This window comes from Lethenteron reissneri, chromosome 1 (assembly GCF_015708825.2).
Source record: "Lethenteron reissneri isolate LAM-NWPU_2019-01 chromosome 1, ASM1570882v1, whole genome shotgun sequence".
Taxonomy (NCBI): Eukaryota; Metazoa; Chordata; class Hyperoartia; order Petromyzontiformes; family Petromyzontidae; genus Lethenteron; species Lethenteron reissneri.
Window position 1 is genome coordinate 4,434,392 of NC_083779.1, and position 12,662 is coordinate 4,447,053.

A 12,662-nucleotide genomic window follows, 5' to 3' on the forward strand; every position below is an offset into this window, starting at 1 on the left:
GTCGTGACTCTGCAGGGTGTGTGGTGTGCGTGAGAAGGAATGCCCCCTGCACCACCCCGGAATCGTAACGGCATCAGATGAAACGCCGTTTGAACCGGCGGTTGGATGGGTGTGGTGGGTGGTGGCAGTCTCCATTGATGTCAGTTTTCGTGGCGGCGGCGGTGGTGGCGGCGGTGAAGGTTTTGATTTTAGGCGCGGTTGCCCAAGTCAGCCGCTCGTCCGTCAGTCATACCTGCTGACGCGCTCGCTCACTCATCCACACACCACCAATACGTCAGCCACCAACTTGATCGCTCACTCATGCCACTCATTTATTGGTTAACAATTGCAGTTAGGTAGGCGAGTGGTAAATACAGGAAGGTGAGAGAGTGAGTGAGGAATGGGTGAGGGGTTGAATGGGTGAGTCCGCTCACCGAGTTACTCACCTACCCACTCGCCGTATCAGCACAACAACCTACCAACAATATTCCTTTTCACTTATATATTCCCCCACCAACCGAACTCATCCACCCACTCGCCGATCAGCACACCAATCCATCTTCTCTTTCACTTCCCTACCCATAATCGAGTTTTTGGGTGAGATCGCGTGAATATAAATGTATCATTAAACCCGCCGCCACCCGACACAGCCAATTAGTAAGGGTTTGTAAAAAAAAATGGCAATTGGTTACTAGTACAGCACACCGGTGTGTTGGAGAGCAAACCCATAACATTTACAATTTGAGTACGACATTTCGCCGGTAATTATAACCAGCCTCATCGGGCGACAGCCATGGCATGTTTTGTTCACGTGACAAACCTTACTAATTGGCTGTGTCGCGTGGTGGAGGATTTAACGACGCATTTATATTTACACGATCTAACCCAAAACACCTCTAATATGCATCATTTTGGTCGCGAAAGCCTACGTGTTAAATTGCCTACCCACTCCCCCCACCAAAACATCAACCTGCCTACCAATCTATTCTCCACGTACCTACCCGCTCACACCACCTGACACACAGTCGTCCTACCCGCCGATCTAGGAATCGCTCGCCCACCTGCTACTCACCCCGCTTGCCCCAGCCACGCACGACGCCGCGTGCTTCCCCCCGCAGATCGCGATAGCCTCTGCAACAGCGCCCACTGCTGACCCGACCACCCCCGTCGACGACGCTCCCCCCACCCACCTTGAACTCAGCTCACATTGCCTCCCTGCCTTTGTGGTCGTCGTGTGCTTTGCTGGCATTGCAGCCACCGCCTCTCCCTGTCAGGCTGGTGATGATTTTTTTTGTTTAAAGTTTTTATTCGTTTGTTTTTCGGCTCCTTTGATGCCCCCCCCTCCCCTCGTGACGACGCCGTCGCGTCGTCACGAGGGGAAGAATCCATTCGGAAGTCTCGCAGGGCCCGCGCAGCCCTTCGAGCTAGAGAACGCCACCCCGCGGAAGCGGATATCGCAGAGCCGCCACTGAAGGGGTGGGCAGCGCTGTCCCGCCCGCTCTGCTACTGAGTCGCACGGCACTCGAGGCGGCGTCTTCAACTTTCCCTCGCTCCCGTGTTCTTCACGCGACAGTCGTACCTATATTTTAAATTAGCCCAGACAAAAAAGATGTCACGTTGCGCGTGGTGTTTTTCCAGCAGCCAGTATTATGTACGATCCATGCTCCGTTCGGTTGCGCGAACCGTACTTTCTGTTTTACCGATGCGAGAGCTGAATCCATGACGACGGTGGCGGCGGCAATAATAATTGTCACTTTAAACGCCGGCGCGCGCGACAAATTAAGTTGTTCGGCTCTGTTAGGTGGGGGAGTGGGTCTTAACAACATAAATGTGTCCCGCACCAACGAAATCAGCACAGTTGGCTACGAATGGTGCGAAAGATGCTGAACATACATACATTCATATACAGATCATTACTTGGCCTAACGCAAAAATCAATTACTAATCAAAGTTTCACATGATGAGTTTTATTTTTATTGCTTGTGCAGTGATTGGTGACCGGGCTTGACTCACTGTAGGGTGTCAAAATCAGAGGCTGCTGTGCGGTTTCACACCCAGGCCAAGCTCGGTGGTGCTAGCTCACAGAGCCCTCACCTCTGAGTCACCCTGCCATCGCTCCGGCACAACGATGATCGTGTTAATCACCGAGCGTCCACTCGGGTGCGAGTCTCCCAGCGCTCTTGACATTTCACCGCAAGGGAAAATTTGAAGACGCGTTGCCCAGTGTGATTTTTGTTAATTTGCAAGCGCGCGTGCGCACGTACTTGTATGTGTGTGTGTGTCATTGTTTTTTTTTTAGTGGAGCGGTAATCATGGCCAACACCAGTGACGATAATCTAAACAGGTCCTGGGCCTCCCCTAGGTCGACTCAGCCTGAAATGAGTATCTGGTGCAGTGTGTAAACATCGCCACTAAGGGGACAAAGGCGGCCGGGCGTGGTGCTAGCCACCCACCTCCTCGTGTGCTGTGTCAGGTGCTCGCTAACAACACTTCCCCTAACAGTCTGTTAACGCTATATGGGGATCTTTGACATTGTCATTTCTCTTGATGTGTGCTTGTGGCCTGTGAATGTGTGTATTTGTGTCTCTGCGTTTCTCTATATATATGTCTGTGTATGTATGTTTACGTCTTGTGTTCACGCTTGTGTGTATTTGTGTCCGTGCATTTGCGTATTTGTATACGTCTGTTTGTGTTTCTGCATGCATGCATTTGTGTCTCTTTCATCTGGACAAGGTCACTCTGTACCTTAACAAAATCTATCTTAACGAGGTCATGACGAGATCTCTGTCTTTTGGATGATGGGGGTTTCTCTCAAGACTTGTTAATGTCTGTGGACAATGACGCGTGTCTGTATCACTCTACCCGATGCTCACTCTTGAGTCTCCTTGCCTTGACGAGGTCTCTCGGTCCTAACGAGGTCCCCCGATCTCCGTACGTAGCACGGTTTGCTACGTACGGTGCTCACGAAGTTCAACACGTGTGCACACATTAAGGAGACCGCCGTGCCTTAATGAGGCGTGTCTCTGCGTTGCGCGTGCGCTCCCTGCAGGTTCCTCTACAGTCAGCTGATGTTGCACGACCCCAGCGACCCCGATCAGAGCATCTTCTGCGAGTTCGACGGCAAGTTAGCCGTCAGGAACGACGTTCAATTCCACCTCTACATCAGGTGACCTAATGACCCCTCCCCGTCCTGACCCCGCCCCCCCCCTGCAAACCCGTGACCTCTGACCCATGAGTTGGGCGGTGACGGCGCGTTGTGAACCGTGGTAGCGTCGCACGCCGTCTGCTTCGCTCGCAGCGGACGTGAAACGCCCCCGTGGCGTCGTTCGCCAGAACTAGGGCCGTTGTGTGCCACGAGCGTGACGGTTAAAATGTGCAAAATGCGAAAATGACACCGCAAATATGCAATTGGGATTCTACACGCAGCATTAGCAGCAGCAATCATCGCCCCGTACTGGCAGACGAATGCCCCAGGACACTCACAAATGAGACTCTATTCTGGTCCCTTCATTTGGCACTTGGTTCAAACAAAATAAATTAGCAATTTAATTTTTCAACCGCTGTCGCTGGTTAAAAAACCCGAGCGGCGAGATCTCGTCTTTGTCACGCGAGTGACGCGCCGAGCGGGCGGCCGCACTCGCCCGTGAGCTCCGCCTCGACTCGCTGGTTTCTAGCGGACCTCTCGCCAGAGGTCGCAAACGGGTTTTGATTCCTTACCCGTACCCGTACCCGGCCGCACCAGGGTCGCAAACGGGTACCCGTACCCGGCCGGGTACGGATAGCCGGGTATCGGGTAGGGTACAGGTATCGGGTACCCGGTTGCGACCTCTGCCTCTCGCTGCGTCCCCCGTTAACAATCCCCGTTTACGACTTGCGCTCTTGATGATGGGGGGGGCGGTGCGTGCAGGGGGCCCCTGATAGCTAGGCCTCGGCAAGGTAATTTACCCTTTTTACCGGGTAAAAGGGTAGAGCTAAAAGGGTAAAGATGTCGACTTGCCAAGGGGTACGGTAAAGGGTAGGGTAACGGTAGCGCGGAAGAATTTCCCAGTAGGGTAAAGGTAGCGCGAAGTATTACCCAGTAAATACCTTGTTTACCGCTCGCTAAAAGCTCTGTGGCGCAGTCCGTGGCCTCCATTTAAAATTTGAATCATCGAGAGTATTTTCTATATGATTAAAGCACTACCGAGCATTTACCGGTTATAAACCTTGTTCATGTGTAGTACCCCAGTAATTAACCTGTAATTGGGTAATTTGTATGCGGTAAGGGCAAAAGGTAGGGTAAAGGTAGGCTCGTTGCTTTTGACCTTTTGCCTTACCTTGCCGAGGCCTACCAATAGCCCGTTCCGCCCACCCCACGAAACAAAAAAAACTTCAGCGAAGATTAACGACTCTTAGGTTTTTTCGGTAAAGTCACGTAAGTAAAAAATAAAATTAAAAGTTAATAAAAGTAATAATGGAAATAAAATATTATTACTTTTATTATTACGTGACTTTACCAACAAAAACCTAAGAGTATGAATCCTTGCAGTCACGAAAGCTTCAAATCTAAAAAGATTAACGACGTTGCCCGCCCCCCCCCCACCCGCTGCGAACCGCTGACCCCCCCCGACCCCAACCCCCCCCCCCCTCCTGCCTCCCAGCACCGCCCCGGGCGGCGACGGTGCCATCTTCGACAAGACGGCCAGCGAGCCAGCCGACGGGGGGGGCTCCTCCGGGGGGCCGCACCGCCCCCTCTTCGATAACGCCAGGCAGGGGAAGCTACGGACAAAGATCGAGAACGGTGAGCGGTTGGGAATGGCGAGGGCGGGGGTCGTGTGAGGTGGGGGGGGGTCACGCGGTGGGGTGTAGGAGTTAAGCAGAGGTGTCATTGGCAGAGAGAGGTCAGGGGTCGGCATCGTATGGCAGTTGTCTCCTGTGAGGGCTGCAGGGAAGGCCCCCGCTGAACTATGTCGCTCTTTCTCAAAAGCGACCTGGCCACAAATGGTAGCTCAACGAAGTGGATTATCACGTGGAAATTTATCGCAGCCAAATACTCTAAAACACGTGGTGTTCATTCTAAATGTGAAGGGAAAAACCGGAGGATCTGGAGAAAAATGCACACAACCACGGAGAGAGAGAGATATGCAAACTCCAAATATACACGTGTCAAGGTCGGGATCGATCCCAAGACCTCCTGTGTGGATGATTGTGTGTGTATAGTATATGATCTTGTATGTGTGTATTATCTTCTGTGTGTGTATGATCTTCTGTGTGTGATCCTGTGTGTGTCCGGCAAAAACAACCCACTACCCCCTCGTTGGTGCCGGATGGCAACGCTGTGGTAGGCAGGCAGTGCCGTGGGGGGAGGACCGCACGGACTGTAACAACTACAGGGGCATCTCACTCCTCATTGTTCCCGGGAAAGGTCCTGTTACAGGCTACACGGCGCGGTGGTATGGTTGTCTTGTCTTTGTGTGTGCGCGCGTGTACGACCTCGCGCGTGTGTGCGTGTGTGAGCGCAGGCGAGGGCACCATTCCCGTGGAGTCGAGCGACGTGATGCCCACTTGGGACGGCATCCAGCGCGGCGAGCGCCTGCGCACGATGTCGTGCAGCGACAAGATCCTGCGCTGGAACGTGCTGGGCCTGCAGGGCGCGTTGCTCGCACACTTCCTGCACCCCGTCTACCTGAGCTCCATCACGCTCGGTACGGATCTACCCCTACCCCTGTCTACCTGAGTTCCATCACGCTCGGTACAACTCTACCCCTACCCCCGTCTACCTGAGCTCCATCACGCTCGGTACGAATCTACCCCTACCCCTGTCTACCTGAGCCCCATCACGCTCGGTACAACTCTACCCCTACCCGTCTACCTGAGTTCCATCACGCTCGGTACAGCTCTACCCCTACCCCCGTCTACCTGAGCCCCATCACGCTCGGTACAACTCTACCCCTACCCCTGTCTACCTGAGCTCCATCACGCTCGGTACAGCTCTACCCCTACCCCTGTCTACCTGAGCTCCATCACGCTCGGTACAGCTCTACCCCTACCCCCGTCTACCTGAGCTCCATCACGCTCGGTACAGCTCTACCCCTACCCCCGTCTACCTGAGCTCCATCACGCTCGGTACAACTCTACCCCTACCCCTGTCTACCTGAGCTCCATCACGCTGGGTACAGCTCTACCCCCGTCTACCTGAGCTCCATCACGCTCGGTACAGCTCTACCCCTACCCCTGTCTACCTGAGTTCCATCACGCTCGGTACGGCTCTACCCCTACCCCTGTCTACCTGAGTTCCATCACGCTCGGTACAGCTCTACCCCCGTCTACCTGAGCTCCATCACGCTCGGTACAGCTTTACCCCTACCCCCGTCTACCTGAGCTCCATCACGCTCGGTACAACTCTACCCCTACCCCCGTCTACCTGAGCTCCATCACGCTCGGTACAGCTCTACCCCTACCCCCGTCTACCTGAGCTCCATCACGCTCGGTACAGCTCTACCCCTACCCCCGTCTACCTGAGCTCCATCACGCTCGGTACAGCTCTACCCCTACCCCCGTCTACCTGAGCTCCATCACGCTCGGTACAACTCTACCCCTACCCCTGTCTACCTGAGCTCCATCACGCTCGGTGCAGCTCTACCCCTACCCCCGTCTACCTGAGCTCCATCACGCTCGGTACAACTCTACCCCTGCCCCTGTCTACCTGAGCTCCATCACGCTCGGTACGGCTCTACCCCTACCCCCGTCTACCTGAGCCCCATCACGCTCCGTACAACTCTACCCCTACCCCTGTCTACCTGAGCTCCATCACGCTCGGTGCAGCTCTACCCCTACCCCCGTCTACCTGAGCCCCATCACGCTCGGTACAGCTCTACCCCTACCCCTGTCTACCTGAGCTGCATCACGCTCGCTACAACTCTACCCCTACCCCCGTCTACCTGAGCTGCATCACGCTCGGTACAGCTCTACCCCTACCCCCGTCTACCTGAGCCCCATCACGCTCGCTACAACTCTACCCTTACCCCTGTCTACCTGAGCTCTATCACGCTCGGTACAGCTCTACCCCCGTCTACCTGAGCTGCATCACGCTCGGTACAGCTCTACCCCTACCCCTGTCTACCTGATCTCCATCACGCTCGGTACAACTCTACCCTTACCCCTGTCTACCTGAGCTCTATCACGCTCGGTACAACGCTTGTGTTGACCGTGAGTGGGAATCGAACCCGTGTTTCCGAATTCGTAGCGCAGCGCGCTAACCGCTCCGCCACCACCCCTCACCTCCTCTCTGCACGCACACAACACTGCTCTCGCCGCGCTCGTGCATTCACTCCCCATCGCCTCCCTCTCCTCCCCCTCGCTCCCCTCTCCTCCCCCACCGCCGTCAGGGTTCCTCTACAGCCACGGCCACTTGTCCCGGGCCGTCTGCTGCCGCCTGGACAAGCGTGGCCCCGGCGAGGCGGAGGAAGACTCCCTGTGGGGGCAGCAGCTGCCGCCCGCGTACCGGCTCAACCACCCCACGGTAGCGCACGTGACAAGCCGCTTGGTTAAGCTTTCATTTGTGGCCAGGTTGCTTCCGATAAAGAAGCTAATGGCTCGGTGGGTTAATGGCCCAGCGGGGTTTACGTGGTAAAATAAAACGTTAAAAAAATATGACTTTTGCCATTCCTTAACTCTGGACTCCTATCGTATTTTTGTAATGTTTTTGGGGAAAAAAGAGCTTTACGGCTCATCGGATTCCTCCTAGCAGTGTCAATAAATATTCTGATTCTGGGTTTCATAATGGCCGTGTCGCCAATGCCGGGCAGGCAATGCCGAGCCTGGTGCCGAGTTTGTGTGTGTCCTTTTGTCTTTTGGTGGCACCAGGCTCATGCCCCCTGGGTTTTGGTGTTTCGTGAGTTCGAGCCCTGGCCCTGTGTGTGTGTTTTTTTGCTGCTGCACGATGAGTGTGCTGGGAATTGAACCCAGGCCCTTGTTGCTGTGAGGCACTGCGTCTGTGAATGCATGGGTTTGCGTGTGTGTGTACAATTAGCGACAGTGTAACGGTTAGCGCCGCTGCGCTATGAACCCGGCGAACCGAATTCGATTCGCGTTCAAGGCCAACACCAGTGACGATTATCTGAACTGGTCCTGGGCCTCCACTAGGTCGACTCGGCCTTAAATGAGTACCTGGTGCGATGTGTAATCATCGCCACTGGGGAGACAAAGGCGGCCGGGCATGGTGCTGGCCAACCCACCGTGTGCCGGCCCCATAATAAGTGCTACTCGCTAACAGCACTTGCCTCAACAGTCTGGGGGTTGTCTTTGTCTTTGTCAGCTGGGTCGTGTGAGCCGCTACGACTCTGGCCGCCAGACAGGGAAGACTAAGGAGACGTCGCTCACGTGGAACGCCGAGGGGCAGCCCGAGGAGGTGCTAGATGGCACGCACGGCAAGATCAACAACGCGTAAGCAGGCTCACTCGCTCATTCGCAGTCACGCACACATACGCGCACACGCCCACTCGCTCGCTCGCTCTCACGCACGCACGCTCTCACGCACGCACACATACTCGCTCACTCGCAGTCACGCACGCACACATATGCGCACACGCCCACTCACTCGCTCGCTCGCTCGCTCTCACGCACGCACACATAGTCGCTCACTCGCAGTCACGCACGCACACATACGCGCACACGCTCGCTCGCTCGCTCTCACGCACGCACACATAGTCGCTCACTCGCAGTCACGCACGCACACATACGCGCACACGCTCGCTCGCTCTCACGCACGCACACATAGTCGCTCACTCGCAGTCACGCACGCACACATACGCGCACACGCTCGCTCGCTCTCACGCACGCACACATAGTCGCTCACTCGCAGTCACGCACGCACACATACGCGCACACGCTCGCTCGCTCTCACGCACGCACACATGCACACACGTAGTAGGTGCTCTTGCTCACACAGGCAAGATCCCCTGGATACCCTTAACAGAATTTTGGGGTAAGTGCTGTTAGCGAGCACCTATGAGAGCCGGCACGGCACACGAGGGGGATAGGTGGCCAGAACCATGCCCGGCCGCCTTTGTCTCCTGAGTGGTGATGTTAACACACCGCAACAGGTACTCATTTACTGCCGAGTTGACTTCGGGGAGGCCCAGGATTGATTCAGATATTTGTCAGCGACGGCCATCAGCGGGAATGAAACTTGAGTGGCAGGGTTCATAGCGCAGCTCGCTAACCACTGGCATCTTAACAGACAGTTGGGGCAAATGTCTTTAGTTGTGCCGCAAGCACACACGCGTACACGCGCGCACACACACGCCCACACGTGTTCTGTGTGTCCACAGGACCGGCTCCCAGGCCGTGTCACGCATCTCCAAGGCGCGCCTCTTCCAGCTGTTCCACGCTGCGTGCCACCACCTGGGCCAACCCGAGCTCGTGTCGCTGGACACGTATGCGCAGGCCAAGCGTGCCAGCCTGCACTACCAGGAGGCCAAAGGCCTGCTGCTCCGCAGGCTCGAGACTTTGGGCTACGGCCGCTGGATCTGCAAGCCCCAGGAGGAGAAGAACTTCCGCATCGAGACGGAGGGGGTCCATCCATAGGAGAGAGCGCGAGCGGTGGGAAGACCCCGATCGCAGCCCGGTAGCGACGGGACGAGCCGTGTCACGTAGGGCAGGGTGCAGCGCCGTCCACCTGCCCCACCCCCACCCCGGCCCCCCCCCACGCCCCCCCTACCTGCCCCACTTAGGGTTGGAGGTTAGAGGTTAGGAAGCAGAGTTTTGAGTTGGGGTTCAGAGTTCGAGTCGGGTCCAGAGTTCAGTGCAACGCAGTCAGCTGTCGATTATACTGGGTGCGCACTCAAGTTCATATTGTTTAGCCGGGTGAAAGGTCAAAGAGATCAGGATCGTTTCATTTGCAAGAGTGACCTGCCGGGTGACCAAAATGATGAAAGCAACATAAAATGAGCCAGTTGACCGTACCACGACTCAAATTTTAAATCTTCTTGGTTCTTTCGGTAAAGTCACGTAGAATGGAAATAATAAAATAATAAAAATAAAACATAATAAAATAATTCTCACGACGTTTCGGCCACAACGCAAGCAGCCGTCCTCAGGTGAAGAACAGGGCTGTCGAAAAGACAGACGCTGTCTTCTCGACAGACCTGTTCTCCACCTGAGGACGGCTGCTTGCGTTGTGGCCGAAACGTCGTGAGAATTATTTTATTATGTTTTATTATTATTATTTTATTATTTCCATTCTACGTGACTTTACCGAAAGAACCAAGAAGATTTAAAATTTGCGTCGTGGTAGGGTCAACTCGCTCATTTTATGTTGCTTTCATAATTCTACGTGACTTTACCGAAAGAACCAAGAAGATGAATCCCTGCAGTCACGAAAGCTTTAAATCGAAAGCAAATTTTTTATTTCACATTTGGATTTACACGCCCAGCGTCTTAGGCGTGAGCGTCTCTCGAGACACCGTACAAAAAACAGTGAGCATATTTATTGTTTAGGGAGAGAGAGAGGAAGTCAGTCCTAGGCAGAGGAGCAGGGGAAGGCATTGAACCTGGACTTGGGACAGGGATTGGGAGCCGACAGCACTGCCGGCTGGGGGAAGGGAGGGGGGCAGCATTGGAGAACGAGTGACCTCCCACAGAGCGAACGATGACTGGGAGCTTCGGCAAGAAGCCTCGGTTGCCTGATTTGATCCGATTGGAGCCCTGCACCCCTCACCCTCTCCACCCCGAGTTCAAAGGCACTGGCGTGGTTATAGCCCTGACTCTAACCCTGAACCCCTCCCCCCTGCCCCCCACTCCCAGCGCTAACTATACATGTGACGGTTCGTCCGTTCAAGTGGATTTGTGCACTCGCGAAACGTGTGTCGAATCGAGCGCGCTCAGAAATCACCTTATTTCCCCATTTGTCCGTACTTAATCTTGATTTTAAGCTTTCGTGACTGCAGGAATCCATACTCCTTGGTTCTTTCGGTGAAGTCACATAGGTAGAAAATTAATAGATCACGGCGTTTCGATCGCTTGTGTTTCAATCTACATGACTTTACATTAAGAACCAACGAGTTTGTACGTACTTTTTTCGCGAGGAGCGTGGATCGTTGCATGCCTCGGGAGTGAACACAACCTTGTTACCGTAAACCGCTAACCGTAATCCTTCACGCATAGTGCTAGAGTTCATCCTGCGGCATTTACCCCGACTCGAACCTTGACACACCCGTTGAGGGCACGCCGATCTCGGCCAATGGCGTGCGAGGACACAGGAAAACGGGCAGGAAGGCTGTTGCATCATTGGCTGCTCGTCGGCGATGGGCGTGGCTTAGCGTGTAAGGTGAAGGTGAGCGACGACGCTTCAAGTGTGAGGTGGAATTACAAAATTAACGTTTTCTCCACATTATGAGACGTTCCGGAACTTAAGACGCACCCCCAACTTACACCCAGTGTCAATAGAGTGTTACACAGATCTGGTCACAAAGACAAAAAATCCCCCCTTAACTGACCTTTGGGGTAAGTGCTGTAAGCCAGTAGCACCTATGAAGGCCAACACGGCACACGTGGCCAGCGCCACACCCAGCCGCCTTTTTCTCCGCATTGGTGATACTAACTGCTGCACTACTGTGCAGCCACGGGGATTATAAGAAAATAATCCCCAACTTTTTGCATAAAAATGCTAATTACAATCCGGAGAATGCGGTGTCTCTTTTGAACAGTTCCCTGCTTTTGAAATCTCTCGACTTGAATTGGTCTGCGAAGGTGAAACCTTTTTTTTTCCATAAAACAAGTTATGGAAACGCGTTCCTTCGGAGTGGGCAGGTAGGAACTTGGTTGGACAGCGCATTCGTGCGATCCGCGTCACGCGGCGCGTCACGTGGTGCAGAGCCCACCCGAAGCGCTCTATGAATTACAAATCGAAGGCGTGGCTATGCACGACAGACAGACAAATAATCCCTGGTGGGCAGTGTGGAACTGTTGTTCCTACCTGTAGAATCAAAGCTGTATTATACAGACAACGGTGTATGCGATGCTTTCCAAGGAATCTCTGTCCTTGGAGGTATTCAAGCAGGGGTCGGAGACAAAAACGGCGTTCCACGTGATCTCTCTGTGCTGGCTCTAGATTTGAAGCTTTCGTGACTGCAAGGATTCATACTCTTAGTTTTTTCGGTAAAGTCACGTAGGTAAAACATTAAAATTAATAAAAATAAAATAAAAATCACGACGTTTCGGAGGCAACACAATGTTAATGTTTTACCTACGTGACTTTACCGAAAAGTCACGTAGGTAAAAAATGCGCTGGTTTGCCGCCAAGTTTTGCGCGACTGGATCCGATCAGTTTTCGACGGCGTAATCCCCAAACGGCGACGACACTTGTTAGCAGTTGGATGCCCGTCGCCATAGTTACCGCACCTTCCACCATTCATGCACGGACTCGCACAGCTGACGCGTTTCACGTGTTCAACCTCGTTTGGGAATTTCGATTTAAAGCTTTCGTGACTGCAGGGATTCATCTTCTCGGTTCTTTCGGTAAAGTCACGTAGAAGGGAAATAATAAAATAATAAAAATAAAACATAATAAAATAATTCTCACGACGTTGCGGCCACAACGCAAGCAGCCGTCCTCAGGTGAAGACCAGGTCTGTCGGGGAGACGGCGTCAGACGTCTTCACCTGAGGACGGCTGCTTGCGTTGTGGCCGAAACGTCGTGAGAA

The 12,662-nt window shown here is 53.9% G+C and overlaps 2 protein-coding genes across 2 annotated transcripts in view; one reads left to right on the forward strand and one right to left on the reverse strand.

Annotated features, from left to right (window-relative positions):
- The window catches only part of LOC133361043 (double-stranded RNA-specific adenosine deaminase-like), a 59,158-nt gene extending 49,183 nt beyond the window's left edge, over positions 1 to 9,975 (forward strand). Inside the window, exons 10-15 of the mRNA XM_061579918.1 lie at positions 3,029 to 3,145; positions 4,620 to 4,759; positions 5,481 to 5,663; positions 7,347 to 7,480; positions 8,276 to 8,403; positions 9,291 to 9,975. Coding sequence (XP_061435902.1) covers positions 3,029 to 3,145; positions 4,620 to 4,759; positions 5,481 to 5,663; positions 7,347 to 7,480; positions 8,276 to 8,403; positions 9,291 to 9,546 — 958 coding nt within the window. The 3' untranslated portion in view covers positions 9,547 to 9,975. The remainder of the gene's footprint in view (positions 1 to 3,028; positions 3,146 to 4,619; positions 4,760 to 5,480; positions 5,664 to 7,346; positions 7,481 to 8,275; positions 8,404 to 9,290) is intronic.
- The window catches only part of SNRPA1 (small nuclear ribonucleoprotein polypeptide A'), an 840,838-nt gene that overhangs the window by 424,190 nt on the left and 403,986 nt on the right, over positions 1 to 12,662 (reverse strand). The window lies entirely within an intron of this gene.